This window comes from Lemur catta, chromosome 11 (assembly GCF_020740605.2).
Source record: "Lemur catta isolate mLemCat1 chromosome 11, mLemCat1.pri, whole genome shotgun sequence".
Lineage (NCBI taxonomy): Eukaryota > Metazoa > Chordata > Mammalia > Primates > Lemuridae > Lemur > Lemur catta.
The window spans coordinates 75464309-75487338 of NC_059138.1; the positions used below are offsets into that span (position 1 = coordinate 75464309).

A 23030-nucleotide genomic window follows, 5' to 3' on the forward strand; every position below is an offset into this window, starting at 1 on the left:
CTCTTCCTCCTCGACCTCATAAAAACGTGGGAGCCCATCTTTCCCAGTATTTTGTGCCCTGCATTGTCAGCCTTTCCTGTCCCTCCCGATCCCATGTCTGTGTGCCTGGGGAGCAGGGACAGTTGGATATTACACCTGTACTTTGGCACAGGTAGAAATTGGCTTCAGAATGGTCGTGGGGTTTGTTTTGTTTGTTTCATTTAATAATTATAAAAGGATGCTTTGCCAGAAACAAGTCTGGAAAGAGCAACTCAAAGGAAATGCAAAGCTCATTACCTTGAACATAAAATGAGGAACTCAGAGACTGGAATAAACGGGCCTGGAAGTCCTGGTCTTTATGAAGAAAATGTGGCTTCTGCCCCCAAAGTGCCATGAAGAGGAGTCATTTTAACTATTTCCTCCTGTACCCTGGCTCTGCCATTGTAATTGTTAGAAACTGCTTGTTTTCAAGTAATAGAACCCCTGGAAACTGTCTTAAGCTACATAAGAGATTTATCATACAGGAGGGTCTCAGAGAGCCCCCAGGGAATACTCAGCACTCACGCAAGGGAGGAGACAGGAGCTGGGACTACACCTGGAGCCAGTTTCTCCCTCTATTTCTCCATCCTTCTTTCTCCCACCTTCTCTCCCTTTCTTCCTCCCTCCCTCTTTTTCTCTTTCTTATTTCCGCCCTCTTCCTCTCTCTTCCCATCTTCCTTCCTCCCCCCTTCTCTCCTCTGCCTCCTTTTTCACTCTCTCTCTCTCTCTCCCCTCCTGCTTCTCTCCCTTTCTCTTTCCTGCTGCTGCCACTTCCTTGCTCTTTGCTCTCCGGGTGTCAGCCTCCTTGTTCTCTCCCCACACAAAAATATCTTAGTCCACATGATCTACAGAACATGGTGAATAACTCCCTGGTTTATATATTACAAGACCAACCACAAAAATCCCAATTCCAAATTCCCAGAGAGAGAATCAAAATGGCGTGACTTGGGCCAAGTGTCTGCCCTGCTCACCAAACACTGGCCATGGAGTTGATGCCTGTAAGCTCATAGATGGGACTGTGGGGTGCCCGGGGGTTGGACAGTGCCCAGCATATATGTAAGAGAAAGGACTCCTCCTGGGCAGATACTCCAAAAATGTCAGCTATGATCCTTCCTTCCTTTGTTTGAAGGATTCACCTTAAAGTTTTATGTCAGAGTCCATTCTCTTTCTATTGGGTTCTGCTTAAAGTAAACCACAAAGCTACGCAGAGCCCAAATATTGTTATTAATATTAATAACTACAAGCCCAGGCATTCTGCAGGACAGCTTAGTTGTTGTTTTCCATCTGTCTGGGTATAAGGAGGAGTCTCTTCTTTCAGGCCACTCTTTTATCAGGGGTACCCATCACTGTTGTGCCATTTTGAAACTAGGACTAACTCTCAGCAAAACTGGGAAGCAAATGAGGTTTGTCTTTGGCAAAACCTCCACCTCTACCCATGGGCTGTTTCTCGTGCTCACGTTGGTTGCTCTTGTCTGCCAAGTTGCTCCACTGAACAACTGCTAAGACCTGCCAGCCCTGACTTCTAGATCGGAGCTTCTCCTTCTGCACATCGTTCCCTGCAAGTTTCCCTTCTGCTGAGAGCCTATACATTATGGTTAATTTGAAATACACCTGAGTCCAGACAAACCAACCTAGTAAGTTGCTCAAAGTCCCTTTCTTAGGTGTCTGTGATTCACCAAGATTTACTATTGCTTCCCAGATAGTGCATGCTCAATTTGAAAGTGCATGTTCATGAAAATGACAGCTAAATTAATCTAGTTTTAAACAGGTCCTTTGGAGACCCCCGTGGCATGATGCCTTTATTCAAAGGATTTGCATTCATGGCAAGATTTCAGGGAAGTGGGGAAACAATTTTTGCACATAGGTGAGCTGTCTTCTTTGCCTATCAGGGTCTGACTTAAAGCTTGTCTCTCATCTCCTCGGCACCGAGGCACTGCCATTGTTAATCCTCTACAAACCAGCAGAGCCCAGTGGAAGAGAATGGGCTTTGATGCAGACTTTACTGGGATGGCTTGCTTAGGCCACACACCAGGGAAGTGGCTTAAGCCAAGCTACTTCACAAATGTAAACCATCTACTAAAGAGTCTGACCCATAGCAAGTGCTTAGCTGTTATTAATTTTATATTGAGTTTGTTTTAGTCCAAAGAACACATAATTCAGAGGGACTATCCTAAGTGACTGAGTGCCTAATTCTGGGATTTGAAGTCCAGAGAAATATGCCTTTTGTGCTTTGTTGGGATAAAGGTGGATCACTGTACATGTTGGATATTTTTGAAAGTTCTGAGAAAAGGAAGCTATTTAGCCATTCATTCTTCTACTCAGCAAATGTGGATTGTGCCAGGTACAAGAGAGAGAGAGATGATGTAAGAATTGTGAACACTTGCTCTACTAAGTGTTCTCAGTCGGGGCAATTTTGCTTCCCAGGGGACATTTGGCAATGTCTGGAGACATTTTCGATTCTCACACCTGGCAGGGCTAATGGCATTTAGTGGAGGCCAGGGATGCTGCTAAACACCCTACAATGCCCAGGATGGGCCCCCCAACAAAGAGTCATCCAGCCCTAAATGTCAATAGTGCTGAGGTTGAGAAACCTCGAAAGAGGCACCAGGGAGCCACTGGAGGTTTTTGAGCAGGGAAGTGTCAAAGGAATGTTGGTTCTGATGTGCTCATAAACGTGACACGAAGTTAGTACAAAAATATCTTACTTTATGCAATCGGGAAATTCCCAAAAGCTTTGAGGCAATCAATGTTTTAGAAATTAAATCCTACCTTAAACGGATCAGAGCAGCAGCTAAGGAAACAAATCCAGGGCTCTGTGGCCCGGTGGTGGGAAAGTGGCTCTCCTGCAGCGGCTGCTGCACCAGCCTCGGTGGAACCAGGGTCTCTGTGGCAGACTAAGTGAGTCCCCTCTGCTGTTTTCTTTTTCCTTACATCTGAAAAGGTTCACTTCAAGGTCCGTATTTCATCTGATCTTGTAAGAGGGAAAAGTCCAAAGTTTACCCTGATTTCTCACATGAGTTATGTCACATGATTATGGGAAATACAGTAAATTGTAGGAAAAACACTTGGCACAGATCTGGAGGCCTTCACTGTGCTACTGACCTTCTGGGGGGTGGAGGATAAGCATCTGCATTTCAGCCCCTCAGTTAACTTTTGTGGTTTGTCGCAACTGGGAGGTGCTACTGGCATCTAGAGGGTAGAGGCCAGGGATGCTGCTGAAAGTCCTACAATGCACAAGACAGTCCCCCCACAACAAAGAATTTTCCAGCCCAAGATGTGATAATACCAAGGCTAAGAAACCCTGATGTATACTGATAAGAAAAAGCACACCGTAAATAGCACTTTCTCTTTCTTACAGTGTAGATCTCAGGCTGAGCTGATTGTACATTTGGGTGGTATCTACACTGACCCATCAAAACATATCAGTGTAGACACCTGCCAAAGAGAGAATACTGCCTTCCAGTCTTCAGCAGACGTGAGACAAATAACATCCTGTTCATTTAGAAAGAGTCAAGTTGGGGGATATTCACTATACGCCCAAGATTTTTCTAGACAACTCTTCTTGCTCTTGTTTTTCCTGCGTAGCCATTCCTGAGCTATTTGTCAAACATACCTTATCTCCTGTAATATCATCTTTTTTTGTTTGGTGTGGTTTTTGAATTCCAGGCAGACCATGCCCAGAATAATAGTCTTGGACAGACATTCTTCCTGTCTGGGGTATTTTCTTCCTGTCTAGAATATTTCGGTCACTGCCCTAAAGTTTTCAAAAGGTTCTTTTTCTAAAAAGATATTCTTGAAAATCAATACACTGTAGAGAATGGAAAAAGCTGATCAGTGACTTTTAAGATATTTCGTTTAGAGAGTCAACATAAGTTGAACCCAAATAAAATAGGCTTAAGAGAATGCCCTCGGCATTGACATGTAGCCTGCTGTCTAGAGATTGTCCTTGTGGATCCAAAAGAAAAGTGAACAATATATCAGCCATGAAAATAAACAGTAGGTCATCACAAAAAAAGGAAGTTAGGCAGTGGGCCTAAAATAATGTTTAACTTTATGTTCCCCCTCCATTCCCATTTAATTTTGTTTTTGTGGGACTATGTGTGGACACATGGAGTTATTTGCTATTCAAAGATATCTACCTGCATTTATTTGTCTGGATAAATGAGATTAAATGCAGTAGGGATACTTGTTGAGAAAGGATGTTGGTAAATACAAACAGGCTAATAAGCATTAAATGCAATTTTGATATGCTCAATTTTTTTTTAAGATTGGCTAAAAGTGAAATTTTAGAAAATTTGTGATTAGCCTACCCTATATTTCCCGAAGCAGTCAGTAAACTAGTTTCTGTTTTGTCAGTGTGTAGTAAACATTGTAGCTGCTTTCCTAATTTCTAAACATTAAGTTTCATTTTTACCCCAAAGTATGGAGATATTTGCCATGAGGTGAATTTATCCACTGGAGGAGATGTTTCAGAGAAGAACATGATATCACTTTTTTTTTTTTTTTTTTGCACCTCCTACAAGAAGAGAATGCCTTTCAAAAATCAAGCCTACCTTCATCGGCCTTTGATTATGCTGTTTCCTCTTCTTGGAATGTCATCCTCAAATCATCTGCCCCAAGTCAACACTATCACTTCCCCACCAGGCCCACCTTTCCCGGGCTGGTCAATTCCTAGCCATCCTTCAAAGCCCATTTCAACGTTGCCTTCCCCAACCTTCAACGAAGCATTCATTATTTTCTCCATCATACTACTGCAGGATCTCTTATGTGCTCTGTTGTATCACTGGACACATAATTATTTCTGTTGCATGTTTATTCTTGTAGATAATGAGATCCTTGGGAAAAAGGAGTTCATGCTCCTCTATTTCAACTTTGCCTATCCAAGGATTAGTACAGAGCCAGGTTCAAAGTAGACAATCGGCATGTAAGTATCTAATGAGTGAAGAGTGAGTCGATGGAAAGGTGGACAGGTGGCTGAAAATAGAAGCAATTCCTCTCTCTGACATCCTACCCCCACTAATTTGTTCTTTTCTTTTCTTTTCTTTCTTTTTTTTTTTTTTTTTTTTTTTTGAGACAAAGTCTCACTCTGTTGCCCAGACTAGAGTGCTGTAGCATCAGCCTAGCTCACAGCAACCTCAAACTCCTGGGCTCAACCGATCCTCCTGCCTCAGCCTCCCAAGTAGTTGGGACCATAGGCGTGTACCACCATGCCAGGCTAATTTTTTCTATTTTTAATTGTCTGGCTGATTTCTTTTCATCTTTAGTAGAGACAGGGTCTCGCTCTTGCTCAGGCTGCTCTCGAACTCCTGAGCTCAAATGATCCTCCTGCCTCAGCCTCCCAGAGTGCTAGGATTATAGGCGTGAGCCACCGCGCCTGGCCATACCCCCACTAATTTGTAATGCCACTTCTGAAATATACCAGGTCTCTGTATGTGTGACTTGGTTTCTAATCTTTCCACTCTATACCACTGGTACCAAATATATTGTACCAAACACACTGGGGTTTGGCTATCATTATTTGTAATCTTATTGCATTATATTCAGAATATGGTTTGTATGGTATTGATTTTTTTGTATATATGTTGAAGCTTGAGTGTGGTCAGTTTATATAAATGTTCCAAGTGTTTTTGAAAAGAGTGTCCTTTGATTTGCTGGATATAAGGTCCCTTTTCTATTTAGTATATTAACTTTAGCTATTTTCTCCATTAGTTTCTGTGAATAGATGTTAAAATCATTATGATTATGGATTTGTCAATTTCTCCTCATAATTCTTTCAAATTTTGCTTTATATTTTTGAGACCATGTTGTCATACACTTATAAGCTCAAAATTATTACCTTTATAGTAAAAATATATCTCTGTTATGATCGCCTTTATCACTAATAATACAAATATATATATTTGATCTGTCCTGGGTTTCTATTGGCTAGCATTTTCTGGGTATCACTTTTTACTTTGAACACTTCTTTCACATTTATGATTTGTGCTTTTGAAAAGATTTTAAAAATATGATCAGAAAATCTGTGTTTTATAGGATGAGTTACAGCCACTTATATTTATTGTAATTAGAGATATATTAGGATATTTTATTCACTGTTTTTATTGCTCCTTTTTTCTCCTTTCCTGCTTTTTATTGGCTTAATCAAATCTCAATTTCTGTTTCCTTTATGCATTTTTTAAATTAATTTAAATTGATGGATTCCATTTCACTCTTTCTGTGTATACTCAAAAATCTAATATATGCATAATTGACTTAAAATATTCCTCAGTAATTAGTAGCTCTTATTACATTCCCCAAATAATAAGGACCTTAGAATGCTTTAATTCTCTTCTTTTCCTTCAATTTTCCATGTCATGTTTCAGTCTGATTTTAAGTCACCTAAAATTAGTCATCTTATCATTGTTTTATGCAGATAGGGCTTGATTAGATTGACCCATAGTTACCAGTTTTCTTGTTTACCTCTGCTACTTAAATCCTGTTCCTTCCTCCTAGGTTTAATTTGCATCCCACTGAAGTATATTTTATTAATAGTATTTCTTTGAGTGAGAGTCTGTGGGTGGAAACTCTTGGCATTTGTCTGAAAATATCTTTATTTCACCCTTGCTCTTGGATGATAGGTAATTAGCTGGCTATAAAGTTAGGTGGGCAACACTTTTCTCTGAGTACTTTGATGAAATTTTTCCATAATCACTCTTTTTTTGCTGAGAAAAAGTCTGTTTTTACCCTAATTGCTGTTCTTCTGCAGGTTACCTGGTTTTTAGGATTTTGCTTTGTCTTTTGGTATTCTACAAGTTCACTATAATCTATATAGATATAGATTATGTTTATCTATATCTATGTATGTATTATATTTGTGTACATAAATATAATACATACATAGATACATAAATACATAAATATGTATTATATTTATCTTTATTTGAGCTTCATTTAGCTTTTCTTAAGCTGGAAATTTGCTATCTTTTACTGATTCTGGAAAGATCTTGGCTGTTTTTTCTCTGAGTCTATATTGCTTCCATATATACCCTAAACCCCATAATCTTTCAGCTTTTCGGGATTATCACTCCTTTGCTTATCTTCTTTCTCTTCTGCATCTCCAGTCTCTCCTACCTATTGAATCAATCAATATCATTGACAAGTCAACATACTCTAATGTCTCCCATCTTTAAAAAAAACTAAAACAAAACTCCCTCAAGCTATCCTGTTTCTCTGCTGAATATCATAGCCAAACTTCTTGATGGAGTTGCCTTCACATGTCTCCACTTCCTTACCTCTCATGCATTCTTTTTCTTTTTTTCTTCGATTTCACCCTTTCCCTTCTCCAGTCATGTATTCTTCAGTTACTTGAGTCTGACTTCTGCCCTCACCAATCCAAAGGCACTGCTCTTACCAAGGTTGCTAACGACTTCCATGTATCTGAATCAGTATTTAGTACTTATCTAAGTGGACTTCTTACCAGCATCCCACATGATTGACCACTCCTTGCCTGAAGTACGCTTCACCTCTTGGCTTCTGAAACACTTTGCTGTTTTGGTTTTTTCTAAGTGTTAGAGCACTGAGGGTTTGGTGTTGAGCTGTCTTTTCTTTTTTTTCTACTATCTGTCCCTAATATAGTCACATGCTGCATAATGACATCTCAGTCAAGGATGGACCAACATATACAATGATGGTCCCATAAAATTATAATGGAGCTGCGCTATACAGCTTTTATCTTTTGTCCCATAGTTTTACTGTATCTTTTCTGTGTTTGCTCGTTTGTTTGTTTGTTTGTTTATTTATTTTGAGACAGAGTCTTACTCTGTTGCCCAGGCTAAAATGAGTGCTGTGGCGTCAGCCTAGCTCACAGCAACCTCAAACTCCTGGGCTTAAGCAATCCTACTGCCTCAGCCTCCCGAGTAGCTGGGACTACAGGCATGCACCACCATGCCTGGCTAATTTTTTCTATATATATTTTTAGTTGGCCAGATAATTTATTTCTATTTTTAGTAGAGACAGGGTCTCACTCTTGCTCAGGCTGGTCTCGAACTCCTGACCTCGAGCGATCCACCCGCCTCGGCCTCCCAGAGTGCTAGGATTACAGGCATGAGCCACCGCGCCTGGCCATTTTCTGTGTTTAGATATGTTTGATGACACAAATACTCAACCATTATGTTGCAATTGCCTATAGTATTTGGTACAATAATGTGCTGTATAGGTTTGTAGCCTAGGAGCAATAGGCCATACCATGTAGTCTAAGTGTGTACTAGGCTATAGCATCTAGGCTTATATAAGTACACTCTATGATGTTCCCATGAACAAAATTGTCTACCAGTGCATTTCTTAGAATTTATTCCTATCATTAAGCAATGCATTACTATACTTTTTATCCATTCACACAATTTTAAATATCATCTGTTTGTAAGGGATGGCCAAATTATCCCACCAGCCCTCACTCCTATCAAATTTGTGCAAATTCCTGCTTGACACTAACAGTTTGATTTTCTAGCAGCATTTAACCTTAACCTGTCTGCAACTGAATTCTTGAACTTCTGCCCAGAGGAGTGTCTGCTCTTTCTCAGCAAATGGTATCACCATCCACCTTGTCCCTAAGCTAGAATCTAGGAGTCATTCTTGATTCTGCTCTCCCTCAAAGACGCGTGTTTATTCTATTATGAAGTCCTGTAAACTCTGTCTTCAAAATATACCTCAAATTCATCTACTTCCCATCTCCACTGCCAGTATCCTGGTCTCACCCTGTATTGTTGCTCAACTAGACTATTGCACAGTTTTCAAATCTATTCTGCTCCTCACACTCTCCCATCCATTTCAACACAGTAATCAGAATAATATTTTTTAAAAATATGTCTTCCTATGTGAAGTCCTCCAAGAACTTTCTTTTGTACCTAGCCTAAAACCAAATCCACACTCATGAATAAAGTCTTGAAGGCCCTGAATGACTTTCTCTTACCTACCATCAACCTTATCTCAATTCCTATCCCCTTCTTTTGATGTTCTGGCCACCCTGGCTTTGCAGTTGCTCCATCACACCAAGCTCTTTTGCTCCTGTGAGGCCTCCTTACATTCCTTCTGCCTAGAATGTTCTCTGTCTCTTCCCCCCTGCCAGGATTGACTCTTCTCTTCCTTCAGGTCACCGTCCAAGAGGGGCCTTCCTGACCACCCTGGGTAACACTGGCCCCCTCTTAGTCTCTCTAATAGCAGCCTCAGCTTTTTTTCTTCTATAGCCTTTTTCATACTTTTCATGGAGTGTTGTGTTTTACATATCCTTTTATTATATTTAATTGATCTTGCAATTTCAACAGCATATTAACAAGTGACTTTGTTGCCAGAATTAACCAGCACTTTTAGAGCATTTCTAGTAAAATATTGAGAAATGTATGATTGCTGAATTTGGAAAATGTTCAACTTTAATGAGGATACTTTACTGAGGAATTCTTTTAGTACCAAGTTCAATCTCAGTGGATCTCTAGGTGAATCATGGCACTTGGCCCCATGTGTACTTCCAGGATGAATTCTCTGCATTCCTACCAGGAGTGTGTTGTCGTGTCTTAGAGTCATTCCCTTGCAACACACTTCTTTATTTAAGTGAGAACAATTTCAAGAAATTTTTTGCATCGTTTTTCAAAACAGAATCTCTGTAAGGGGGAGTTTGCATATGATAAACTGAAATACCAAAAGACTATTATAACTTAGCTTTACTGCATAGAAATCCTGGTAATAAGTGGCTCTTTTGATTTCTGCTCTTTTCTTCCTCTGCTTTTACTCATCTGTGAGTTCCATTAGGAGGAATCCAGGTCCATTTTGTTTGGCTCTTTATGCACACCCAGTTACTACTAGCATGTATGAATAAAGAAAGAACTCGAATGATGCTATTTTTTTCTGAAGCAGAACTGAAATGAGCATCTTCCCAAACTGTGACCATATTTGTCATCCTGATTTTTTGTTAAATAAAAGTAAGTATACCGGCCTCCCAGCATGTTAACAATATTGTCTACATTTATTTGTTAATGGAAGTTTAAAACTTCGAAAGGTTTCATATAACATCTTATAATATTTTAATTTTGTAAAATATCAGAACATTTTCGTGTAGATTTGTGTGCCCCCAGTGGACAGCCAGTGGTGGTTCTGGCTAACCATTGTCACATCTGTTTGCCAGGAATCCCCTAGCTCTGCTTCTTAAAGCTCTGTTGTGCCAGAGAATAAGTATTTTTGTTCTGTTTTCATTTTAAATCATGACTTACTATGTGATACTGCTATAGGAGAACCTGTATCGGAGTAATCTAAGATAAGACCATCCTTAGTCATGTTCAGAATATGGAACAACTGGCTGGGGCACCCATCCATGAGAGCAGTGCCTTGGCCAAGCAGGAGAGCTTTTAGCTTACTTACCTGAAGGCCACACCAAGGCTTGCTCAATATAGACCCTGTCTCTGGGGACAGCAATTCCATAGGCCCCATTGGTAGCCTGCACTTACAGCCAACTCCTTCACTTTTTTTTAATGCCTTTTTTGGAAGCAGCTCAAAGCCTTGGAACCTTTTAATTATCCCATGATCATGTCTTATTTATACCTGCCTGGTTAGTCTACAGATGGGGCAACTTGGGTCAAAAGGACACAGTAATTGAGTTCTGCCTTCAGGAACTTGCTGAGCTAAATGCAGGTTATAGCTGCCGGCTCAGGCTATCTTGGGTTTGTCCACACAGTGCCTTGTTTTAGGTGGCGAGAGTCTCATTTCTTAGGTGACGGCAAGACCCTGTAATCTTACTGTTTCTCCACATTCCCTTCTGACTCTGGCCTGGGGCATGGTGTATCGGTGAGGGACTTTCAAAGATTAAAGTGCATCTTTGTTTTCTCGGGATCTGTTTGCAGCTGCCTTACTGGAAGGAAAAGGCCCAGTGAGGCATTACTCCAGCTAAGGCTGTTGTTTCTTCATTGATATGTCCGAGGCTGCCTGCCTCCAAATAACTCTGAATTTTCTGACATTTTTCTTCTTTCTGGATCACAGGTTCACACATTCCGAGGCCCACACTGGTGTGAATACTGTGCCAATTTCATGTGGGGGCTCATCGCCCAAGGGGTCCGGTGCTCAGGTAGACACGGAATTTTCTTTCTCCTTTTCTGGTTATGCAAAGTGCCACTATGTTGAGCAGGAGGGCATCTCTCCAGAGCTGGGAGATATGCTTAGATAAGCTCAAAAGTCTGGCCTCCTGCAGGGTTCCATGCTTGTCTGTGCTTAATGGAGAAACTATTCTAAGTGTTTGCATGAATGAAAAAGAATATCTCATGTTTATGCAAGGAAAGAAAAAAAAAAAAAACGAAGAAATACATATTCTTAAACACCTACCTGCCTCTCCAAATAGGCAATAGTCCTTAAAAGAAAAAAAAGTGAGTTCCAATGGAATTACATAGATAGGAAAGCCATACTTTTTCCTACCCTTACTACAAAAAGCAGGACATAAAAATAGTAATAATACTGGTGAATATTTACCCCTTGCCAGGCACTGGGCTAACCTCTTTCTATTTATCATGCCATTTAGCCTCAACAGAGCATGGAGGAGATGCAATTAAATAAAAGAGGAAACAGGCTTAGCGATAATTGTTCCTTGCCCTTGGCCACATAGTAAGCAGTGGAACATTGCATTAAAGGCAGACTCCAAAGCTCATGCTTCGTGTTTTTCTGCCATCAGATCAGCAGTGAAACCACACACCTTGATTTGATATCACATATTTGAAGCAGTTTGAAACCCTAGGTGCTTTTCCACCTAGAATTGGATGCACACACGCATTGCTAACAGCACACAACACGTCTTATCAAGGTACATCTAACAGATGGTAAGGAATTGCCAAATTAATATGTAACTGGGCTTCCTAATTCATTATGCCACACTTTTTCTGGCAAGCAGTTGTGGCCGGGAGCAAGAACAGGCCCTTCTGATATTGATTGGGTTTCCACCAACACCATGACCGATTTCCTCCTTGCTGGGGTATGATTTTAAAAAAATAATTCTTATGTAGCCTTTAATACAAAATAAGTTAATCATACTACATTAAGGTGACTTTCTTTCCCATAGTGTTCATCTTGTTTCACAGGATCATGCAACCTTAAGTCCTCCTCACTGTCTGGAAGGGGCTTTTTAGCTTCTGTATGGATACAGCAATCACTGTGTTGTCACCTGGATGGTTCAAGTAGTCCTCATGTATATCGGAAAACTCTGTCTCCCCCATCCCAGGTCCATGAGATAAGTGGTATATGTTCAGATTTACCTCTGAGAGGCAGCCTCTCCAGATATGTTCACGTACCCTGATTAACACAAAAGACTAACTTGCCAGAAGTCCCAGAGCATCTCAGAGCTCAACCACTGAGCAAAGAGGTAGAATATCTGAATGACTCAGTGGCCATTAACTTGGCCTGTCCAGATTACATCTATCAAAAATATCCCTAATTGCTGGTATTATCCAATTCCAGCATGAAATTGGTCCAAAGTCAATATTTTGAGAACAAAACTCTGGGCTTCACATTAGCTGTGAGCAGCACTTTTCTCTGGGATGAAAGGTTTTTGGGTTTTTTCTAGTTTAGTTTTTTTAAATGAAACACATTCTAAAGCTGTATTGTTAGTGTTCTCCACTGGCTCCTCTTTGTCCTTACGTTTCCTGTGAGCAGCAGGAAGGCTGAAAACTGATCATAGAAGGTTAGGAAGAGCCATCATTGCCTCTCAGCTCTCCGTGTATTACATGTTTTATATGTTCTTAAATATACTAGACTTTATTTGTAGCATATGGAGTTCTATTACTTTGTAAAAACTGAATATTTTATACTTGTTATTAAACATCATAATTTTAATAAAATATCAATATTTAAATCTACATAAATATATTATTGCTTCAGGTCTTAAAATGAAGATGTATTATTCGTCTTATATGAGGTATCTAGAGTAGCAAATTCATAGAGACAGACAGTTGCATGGTGGTTGCAGGGAGGGAAGGGGGAGGGGAGAGATGGGTGAATGGGAGTGACATTGTTTGGGTACAGAGTTTCAGTTTTGGAAGATGGAAGAAAGTTCTGGGGATGGATGGTGGTGACAGTTGCACAATAGGGTGAACGTACTTAATGCCAATAAACTGTACACTTAAAAGATGGTTAAAATGGTAAATTTTATGTTATGTATATTTTACCACAATTGAACAAAAAATTTGAAGTAAAATTTGTGAGATGTAGTAAAAATTACTAATAAAATGACTTAATAGCTGGGCAGGTATCCTCATTTTCTTATTACCATATTTGCTATTTATTTTATTTGACTGGACACTTATGTAGTATCTATTGTATTTCAGACACTGTACTGAGCACTTTATTAACTTATTTGATCTGCATGATAACGCTGGGACATAGGTGCTCTTATGAGTTCCATTTTATAAGAGAGGATTCAAACAAGAAAACCAGCCAATTCATTTAGTTCAATTAGTCAAAATTTAAATTCCCTAAATAGATATATCAAAATATTATTAAAGTTCACTTGAGCTTTGCTGAATTTGTCACAATGATAAAGCTAAGATGAATTAGAACTGATTTTTCTTTGGCAGGAGGGTAGACAAAAAAACTTGTAAAAATTACATGAAAATACTTAGAAATTACCACTGATTTACAGAAGTTTACAAGGGTCCTTCACACTCTTGGTGTGGTTAACTGCTTTTTATATAAAGCAGCTGACTACAATATTCATTATCCTGTGTGTATGTATGTGTGTGTGTAGTGTTGTTCTTTATACCTAGAAAAACAATATTAGAGGACACTGAGTAGACAGCACATCAACTTTGACCAACTTCAGCATTACATTTTTTTTATTTTCCAGAATGTAGACTGTCCCTTTTCATTGTCAGAGAAATTCTGAGAGTGAATACCAACTGCTAACAAGGCTTTTAATGTCTTCATTGAACTTAAAAGCACCTTTTCAGCTTCGGATCTTGATACGTACGAGCTTCATAAATAATTCCTCTAATCATCACATTACATGGCATTGTTATAAATTATAAACTCTCAGGTAGTCCCACTGGTGTACAGTCAGGCATTATTCCCACTCATAGGTGTCAAAATAAGGCCCATAGAAAGGACAGTGGCCACTCAAAGTGCCCAGCAAGGAGGAAGGGAGTGCAAACTATGGGGCAACCCTCCAGGAAAGGGGCAGAGGGTGCCATGATCATGGTCATGGTCATGGTCATGGACTCCTCAAACTAAAGATGAGAAGCTCCTACTCCTAAAGAGTAACTGTGCCTTCCACAGCAGAGCATCACGGGCTTAAAGGAAACAACCTACCCAAAGTCCTACGTGCCCTTTATGAGCTGTGATTATCTCTGGGAATCCAAACCCAACAGCCCACTTGTGGACGCAAAGGGTTCCAGCCTGAAAAGGGAAAACATATACAAACAGCCTGACTAATTGGCTAAACCATCTGTGTAAGATGTTCCAGTCCAGCCACAAAGGAGGCTTACTGAGAAAAATGGAATCACATAGGGAGTTAGTGAGTAAAGATGAATCGCACACTCATCCCGTAGAGAGTATCTCTCTAAATGTGATGGAACGTTCCAGGGAAATACATCAAACCCTTGGGTGGTGGTATTTTTTATTTTTGGCAACATATAATTTGTGTTGGGCTTTGACAAAAGAGCTGGGCAAGGCTAATGTGGCGTCTTTGTTTACAGACTGTGGATTGAACGTACACAAACAGTGTTCCAAGCACGTTCCCAACGACTGCCAACCTGATCTCAAGCGGATCAAGAAAGTGTACTGTTGTGACCTCACAACACTCGTGAAGGCTCACAACACTCAGAGACCCATGGTGGTGGACATATGCATTCGGGAAATTGAAGCAAGAGGTCTGGAAAATACTTCCTACTATAATATTACACTGATTCTATTTTTACTGTTTATTTTTACTGTTGTCGAGGAAACTGAAGTCCTCCATTAGTCTTGTTGGGACCAGCACACACACCCATATACTCGCACACAGATAAATAAACTAAATCCAACCAGCTATATCAATTTCCATGTGTTATAAACCATGCCTGTATGCATTCAACAAATGTTTTTACTAAGCACGTGCTAGACATTGAGGTTATAAAAAGTCGCCATTCTTGCCTTCAGAAATTCATACTATAGTGTGAGGCATCAGAAGAACAAATCAATAAATGTTGTAGGTAGACATATTCAAAGCACTATGGAGTCACAAAGGAAGATGTTTTTATTTGAGGACAATTGAGAAAGGATTATGGCTGAGGTGAGGTTAGAATTGGATCTTTTTTAACAAGTGTTTCTATTAAATAATAAATTGTTGGTCAACATATATCTCCTACATATAAAAATGTACTCCTAATATTGGTTCTTTCTTTAAAAAAATTGTATTTATGGTGTACAACATGATGCTTTCAAATATGTACACCTTGTATTATGCCAAATGAATTAATTAGCATATACATTACTTGTGATGAGAACGCTTGAAATCTACTGTTAGAGATTTTCTTTTTCTTTCTTTCTTTCTTTCTTTTTTTTTTTTTTTTTTTGAGACAGGGTCTTGCTCTGTTGCTGGGGCTGGAGTGCAGTGGCGCAATCATAGCTCACTGCAGCCTCAAACTCCTGGGCTCAAGCAGTCCTCTCGCCTCGGCCTCTCAAAGTGCTGGGATTACAGGTGTGAGCTACAATGCCTGGCCCTAGTATTGGTTCTGTTTAGTTCACCTAGGAGAGTTAAAAGATTAAAAAGATCTATACAAAGAAAAATCAAGGAGACAAGGAAGATAAAAACATTTCCAGAAAAGCTTCATTATATTATGCTTGAGTCATCTGTCCTTCATTTGTGCTTTATTTGGCCACTATTCAATATCAAAATGTTCAGTGATGTTTTACCAGGTCTGGTTAGGGAGAACTGGGATTGCTGGATTTGACTTGGATAATTGGGCCATATATACAGCCTTTGTAAGATTTTAACCATTTTTGACATGTATTGTATTCTGCTACACTCAATATCCATTATTGTGTCCAAATTGCCTTAATATATTTTACAGGTATATATTCATTAGCCAACTACCCCATTTTTTCCAAAGCAAAACAAAAGAGGACATTATGGCTTATTATCCCAATCCTTTTACAGATAGGAAATTATTCCATTCCTGTGCAGGGTAGAAAACCATAGCTATTTTTTTTTCCCTGAGGACTTGCTCATTTATCTCAGGTTGTAAGAAATGCCTCCTGTCTTTTCACTGCTGTGGCTGTCAGAGCTTGATCGGTGCTTTGAGATCTGCAGGTATTAATCCAGTGGCTGAGCTGGGTAAGAGGAAAGGACGGGTTCCCTGACTCTGGATGAGTGGCCGGAACAAGTAGCCCTGGGTCCTGCTGTTTAGAGGACCCTGTGGTTTGGGATCAGATCATCAGCCTCTCCAGAGCCTGAAATCAGGCCAAGAATGGAGTTGTACTTACTTCCCTGAAGAAGCTGGAATCCTCCCAGCTTCCTCACAGAGGTGACTGATAACTCAGGCAATGTTACTGCCATGTCTAACATTTAAGAAGAAAGTTCCCATGGGGAGCACAGTACCAAGCATGCCTGGTACAAGAGCTAGAATAGCACAAAGCAGGAATTTATGCCAGGGAAGTCACAGCATGGGAATTAGAGCCCCAAGTATTAGGGGCCTAGGCATATGAGCAGACCCCAAGAATGGGCTGGAAGAAATTCCTATGATACTCACATTCCAAGCTGCATGGCCACCACTGCCTTGCTTGCATCCATTGCAAATTCCTTACTGCTTTCCAAATGTTCTTTCTTTTTTTGACACAGAGTCTCACTGTGTTGCCCAGGCTAGAGTGCCGTGGCGTCAGCCTAGCTCACAGCAACCTCAAACTCCTGGGCTCAAGCAATCCTTCTGCCTCAGCCTCCCAAGTAGCTGGGACTACAGGCATGTGCCACCATGCCCAGCTAATTTTTTCTATATATTTTTAGTTCTCCAGCTAATTTCTTTCTATTTTTAGTAGAGACGGGGTCTCACTCTTGCTCAGGCTGGTCTCGAACTCCTGAGCTCAAATGATTCGCCCACCTTAGCCTCCCAGGGTGCTAGGATTACAGGCGTGAGCCACCGTACCTGGCCTCCAAATGTTTTTTTATGCCCATTTGTCTCTGCATGATGTGATAAAGTGAAAAAAATCATGGACTTGAAGTTATGATAAATTCCCAGCCCTGTCTCCTACTGGCTATAGTATATTACCTTGGGCAAGTTACTTACTGCATTTGAATGTCTGTTTCCTCATCTATGATATGAATGTAATCAATCGTACCTCATGAGGTAGCTGTGAGGATTAAAATGAATTGATACATATAAATGACCTAGTACTGTGTCACCCTGTGTTATAGGACTCAACCTGTGCTATTCCTTGTCACCATCTCTTGCAATGGCCAGCTCCCGTAACTCCACCTCCAAGTCTGTCTCACTGTATTACGTGGTGTGTACATCTCAATGCTGTACAGAGACCCTGAATAATAGTGTCTTAGACAAGGTAGAAATCTGTTTCTCTCTCTAGCAACAACAGTCCAGGCGCCCAGGGTAGTGCAGCACAGTCGAGCAGCTCCCCAGTGGCAGGAACGCAGGCCCTGAGACCCGTTGCTCTGTCGTGCTTGAATGCTGCCCTGTCAGCAGGATCCGTGGTGCCACCATGTACTGCAGCCAACAGGAGGGGGAAGGGGGCATGTCTTTCTCTTCAAGGCCACAACCCAGAAGCTGGACACCTGTTGGCCAGAGTTTCATGGCCACTGCAATAGATGTTGTTCTAAAAATCAAAGCTTCCATTACAGTAGAGGAACGGAAGAACAAATACTGGAAGGATAGCTGGCAGTCTCTGCTACTCTGGCAAACTCCAACCCATCCTTCGTGACATCCTTCGAGATTAGCTTCTCAAAAAAGCATCTCAATGTAATATAAGGTGATGCTTTGCTGAGTAAAGTATAGGCTAGAGTCAGGAAAATTACCACATTTAATTATACTCTAAACCATAAAAACAATTTAGCATAGAATATAAAACATTGATTTTTTTTTTATGTTCCTTGAAAACCTGGATTTCTTTGAAAGTGACTCAGTGAATCTTAAGGATTGAATGTTTGTATTACACCCAACTCCCCCAAATCCAGGTGTTGAACCCCTAACCCAGTGTGGCTGTTACTTGGAGATGGGGTCTCTCAGGAAGTAATTATGGTTAAATGAGGTCCTTAGGGTGGGGTATTAATCCATATGACTAATGTCCTTATGAGAAGAGACTCCAGAGAGCAAGCTCACTCTGTCACTCTCCACGCACATACACCAAGGAAAGGCCATGTGAGGACAGGTGCGAGAAGGTGGCCATCTGTGAGCTAGAAGCTGAATCAGCCAGAACCTTGACTCATCTGTCATCAGGAAGGGTCACTTGTCCACTGCTGTGTGCTCACATAGACCACTGGGTCCTTGCCTCTGTTCCTACTATACTGAGCTGTGTGCACGCACGCCACAATTTGGGAACAGGATGACACACAGGTTCCATCTCGTGTGCCAACTCCAGGTGATCAGCAGTGGTAACCTGGACAACTGGCAGTGAGATGAATTGTGAGACTGAGTAGGGCTCGTGGGGAAAAGAGCTGAGATCAACTAGGAGTGTCTGTTGTGGTCACAGGAGAGGGGAGGGGCAGTATGTATGATTTATGCCACGTGCTTGTTGTCTCTGATGCAGACTTAATGAAGACCCTTATATATGGCAGATAGTACACATTCCATAAATGTTTACCAAATGAAAAAGCAGGAACATATGTTACTTATCAACAGTCTGGAAGAGCACTCTGCAGCAAGAGCAGAAGCTGTTTGCTTGGTTATTTTTGCTGTAGCTGTCGTTTTGGTAGCAGCTAGTTTTGTGACATACAAGGTCTGAAATCTTGTCCTCTGTCCCTTTTGACGCTTTTTTGAACTTGCTAGGTTTTAGGATGTATCTTAACCCATCAATAAGCTCTGGGAACAGAAACTAAGTCTTTTTCTTAGCCTAAATATGCAGTGATCAGATTTCCAGAAGCAATAAAAAGAATTTTATTTTCTGTTTGTGTAATCTCTTGTCTGAAAGTATAACCATTGTATCAATCATATTTAAACAGTTAACATACTTTCTTATGAGTAAACATGAAATGATGTAAAATTTGGATTTTTCCAATAAAATCAAAATAATATATATTAGGCACACACATACATGTGTGTCCCTGGCACAGTGCTCCGTACAATACAGCACATGCATTAAGAGGATGCGAGGGAGAAAGCCAGGCTGCTTTCCCACAGCAGTGACATGCATGTCTGGAAGTCTGCTGACCGAGGACATAGAGGGCAGGTTGACGAGAGTCTTGAATATCAGTTCACCTTGCAAAGCCAGGCGACAAGACCAGATTTCCACTGAGATCCCCACGGCCACACAAGCAAATGAGGACAGATTTGCATGGAAACTGAGACTGGCAAGTCCAAGTTCTGACGCAACAGTGTGTGATGTATAAGATCACTGACTATATCTGCTCATCTCCTGATAGCACATAGTGTAGATATGAAATTCAAGTGTATATTTTTAGATGTTTCAAGAAGCCAAAGTCAGCCTCTCAGTCTCTCTCTCTCACACACAGGATTGAAGTCAGAAGGCCTTTACAGAGTCTCCGGGTTCACTGAACACATCGAAGATGTCAAAATGGCATTTGACAGAGGTAAGCTTGCACTTTCTTGAATGCCATCTGACATCCTTAGTATCTTCTCTTTTGGAACCAGATTTTATTCATAGTGGGAATGGGGTTTCAGAACTACTGAGAGTTACTCTTCAGGAACCTGAGTAATAATGGCTTGAAAACCTTGCAGTTCTGCCTCTCTGGGGGAAGTGTTTCCTTAGAAGCCAAGGTCAAGTGACCACATGAGGAGGTGAGTTTAAAATACTACTTGGGTGGGCAGCCAATCCACATGGCACCAGTACGCTTCTGCACACCCTACCTCAGGGTCCCATTGACCCTTTTCCTTCTCTCAGAGCTCCAAGGATGGAGCATAGGGATGGGGGTACCCCTGGCACTGAAGTAGGGGAAGCCAGTGGGAGTTTGGGAGGTAACTCTTTTGTTCTTTATGATAGTGACAGATATTCTCTAGGCCAGGGCACAGTATGTGTTAGGTCAGATGTAGCCAACTTGAGGATCTTTTTTAAAATACAGATCACCGGGATTCACCCCAAGGACTCATTCAGAAAGCTGGATAAGCCCAAGAATCTGTCTTTCTAATAAACAATCCAAATAATTCTGGTGCAGCCAGTCAAGGGATGGGACCCCTTGCCTATGGGCAGAGCCTCCACTTTGTAGCAAGGTATACAAGGTCTTTGACAATGTGGCCTTCCCTCTCTGACCCGGCTCAGATCTAGGTCCTCGTCCCTATTACTCTGTACACTCCAGCAATCCTGAAATACACCTTACTTGTCATGAAGAAGTCCCTCGGCTTACATTGTCTGTCCTACTGGAATGTATTCACACCTCTGCCTGGCAAACACCTGCTAATCAGGGGTCAACTCAAGTCTTTCCTCTTTCCAGAAGCTTCCCTGATGCCCCAAGCCGACCTAAGAGCTCCACTGCCTTTCCCTACATCCTCCCCCCATGCCCTTCACACCTATTCAGCATAGCACTCCCCCCATTTCCTTGCATTTGTTGAGTTGCCTGACTGTCACTCTAACTAGAGCTCTTAGAAGACAGTATATCCCTTTCTTCTTTGATTTGCCAGGGCGTACCAGTACTTGGCACATGGTAGCTTCTCAATAAATGTTTGCTAACTGTGTAAATAGTGGGATCAGTATGGTGTATCTGCTATGCTTTTACTGTTGTCTGTGCATCCACGGCTTTCTTACCTTCAGAACCAAATTTGCTAGAGCATTTGTTCTTTTAATTTTCTATACAAAAGATTTTAATAATTACTATATAATTAAAACATTTTTAATCCTAAAATTTCTCATAGTCTGTGACAAATTGGACTGACATTTACTAATGGTAAAACAAAAAGTCAAATGTCTTGAGAACGATTGTTAGAAATTGTAAGAAACGTGGCATCACCTATACATGAGGCAACGGTAAAATCTCCCAGATTAAAGTCCTTGGGGCTGGAAAACGATAGGTCAAGTAAAAAAAAAAAAAACAAAACAAACTTCAGTGAGCCGCAAAGAAGTAATAAGAACTGAAGATTTTTCAACAATTATTTTGTGATTGTGACCTCCAAATCCAAGTCTAAAGAATAGTGGTGGGGATGTATTAGAGCTTCTTGATATTTCTTTATGTTAAATTAGATTGTCATCCTGTTATGAACCTTTGTGTCTATAATACAAATTACTGTGCTAAACTTTTGTTTAGCAAATTAGCATGGGCTGGGACCCACAGAACTATTTCAAGTCTATTTCATTACCTTCTGCCTGCACTTAACCCTCAGACCCTACCTCACTCTCACCAAACTCCTTTCTGTTACCTCCTATACCTCAGTGTTAATAGAAGACAAAAGAATTAGCTGAGACCTGTCAGGAAACATTCATTGTTGGATTATTTTTTCTTTCTGTGCATGCCTTAACTTGGTGCAGTAAGGTCCTAATAGGACTTGGATCGTTGATTGTTTTTCAGATGGCGAAAAGGCAGATATATCTGCCAGCATCTATCCAGACATAAACATCATCACTGGAGCCCTTAAACTGTATTTCAGAGACTTGCCCATCCCCCTCATCACATATGATACCTATTCCAAATTTATAGAAGCAGCAAGTAAGTATTTAGAATTAATTTTTTATTTGTACCAAAATGTTAAGTATAATGTTTTTGACCTTAAGAAAATTAAAGTTCAGAACTCTAAATTATTGCACATGCACTTGTTTTGCCAAGTGAGGGCACAACAGTGCAGTTAATAGACAACCAGGCATAGTTCACCAGCTGAGTTGAACCAGTACAGAGCCAAATCTACTGGGCTAAAGCAGAGTGTCAGGCGGTTCCTTGTATGCTGGAAACCAGCACAGTCAGGCCTATGCTGCCGTATATTGAAAGCATGAACATTTCTGTAGCAAAAAATAATCAGATCTTCTTCAATGAGGATGATCTAGGTCAACTACTTTTATCCACTAGGCAGAATCTCATTGCTAATCAATTAAAGTCACACCCAAGTTTTGCCCATTGATACTGTTCAAAATTAACAGAAGGCCAAGAATATGCTGTTCCAAGTGCTATGCTAGGACTCCTCACCAAATGTCTTCTGGTTTAATCTTCTCATCTTTGCCATGAGGCAAATATTATAATCCCATTTTTCAGATGAGAAAAGCGAGGCTTGGAGAACTAAGCTCACAGGCCCAGGAATGGAATGTCGGCGTTCACCTTCCATCAGCTTGTTCAGTGTCTGCACTTGGGGCAATGCTGTCACGAGAGAGGAAAAGAGTGAAAGGGGAAGGTGGGGGAAGGAGCTGCACTTCGCCCAGGAATAGGCAATAGTGAGGAAGGGGATATTGAGATGCTGAGATCCATGACATGGAAGTCAAGCCCACTTTGAGGAAGTTTCATCTGTTTTGAGTTTTGTTAGTGTTTAAAGGTTGAAAAGTTTGGATATGTGCTATTAAGTATAGCAATGAGATGACTGACTGGGAGACACAGGGCAGGCTGGGATAAGCATGAGATGCATTTTCCAGATGAGCTGTGTCCCTGCTCCTTGGTAAGACCATTCCTTCCCAGGTCCTGGTCGTCCTAGGCAGAGAAGATTCTAGCAGCTGGATACCCTCAACCCCTGGAAGAATGGCAGAAGGGATTTCTCTGAGTAGCTGCCAATACCTATCAGAGACCCAAAAACCAGAAGGATGTGCTCTTCCTTCCATTGTTAATAGGCCTAGTCTCCTCTTCCCAGCCTGGGCTGTACACCGGGCTTAACCATGCCAACACTTTGGTGAGAAGTACCATTAATGCAGACTGAGTTGGCTGGCTCCTCTGCCAATGTCCTTGCATT

At 40.9% G+C, this 23030-nt stretch overlaps 1 protein-coding gene across 2 annotated transcripts in view; it reads left to right on the forward strand.

Annotated features, from left to right (window-relative positions):
* Nucleotides 1-23030, forward strand: part of CHN2 (chimerin 2) — a 292015-nt gene that overhangs the window by 263926 nt on the left and 5059 nt on the right. For both annotated transcript variants that reach the window (XM_045564214.1, XM_045564215.1), the window contains 4 exons: nt 11020-11104; nt 14712-14885; nt 19670-19747; nt 21674-21811. In XM_045564214.1, coding sequence (XP_045420170.1) covers nt 11020-11104; nt 14712-14885; nt 19670-19747; nt 21674-21811 — 475 coding nt within the window. The remainder of the gene's footprint in view (nt 1-11019; nt 11105-14711; nt 14886-19669; nt 19748-21673; nt 21812-23030) is intronic.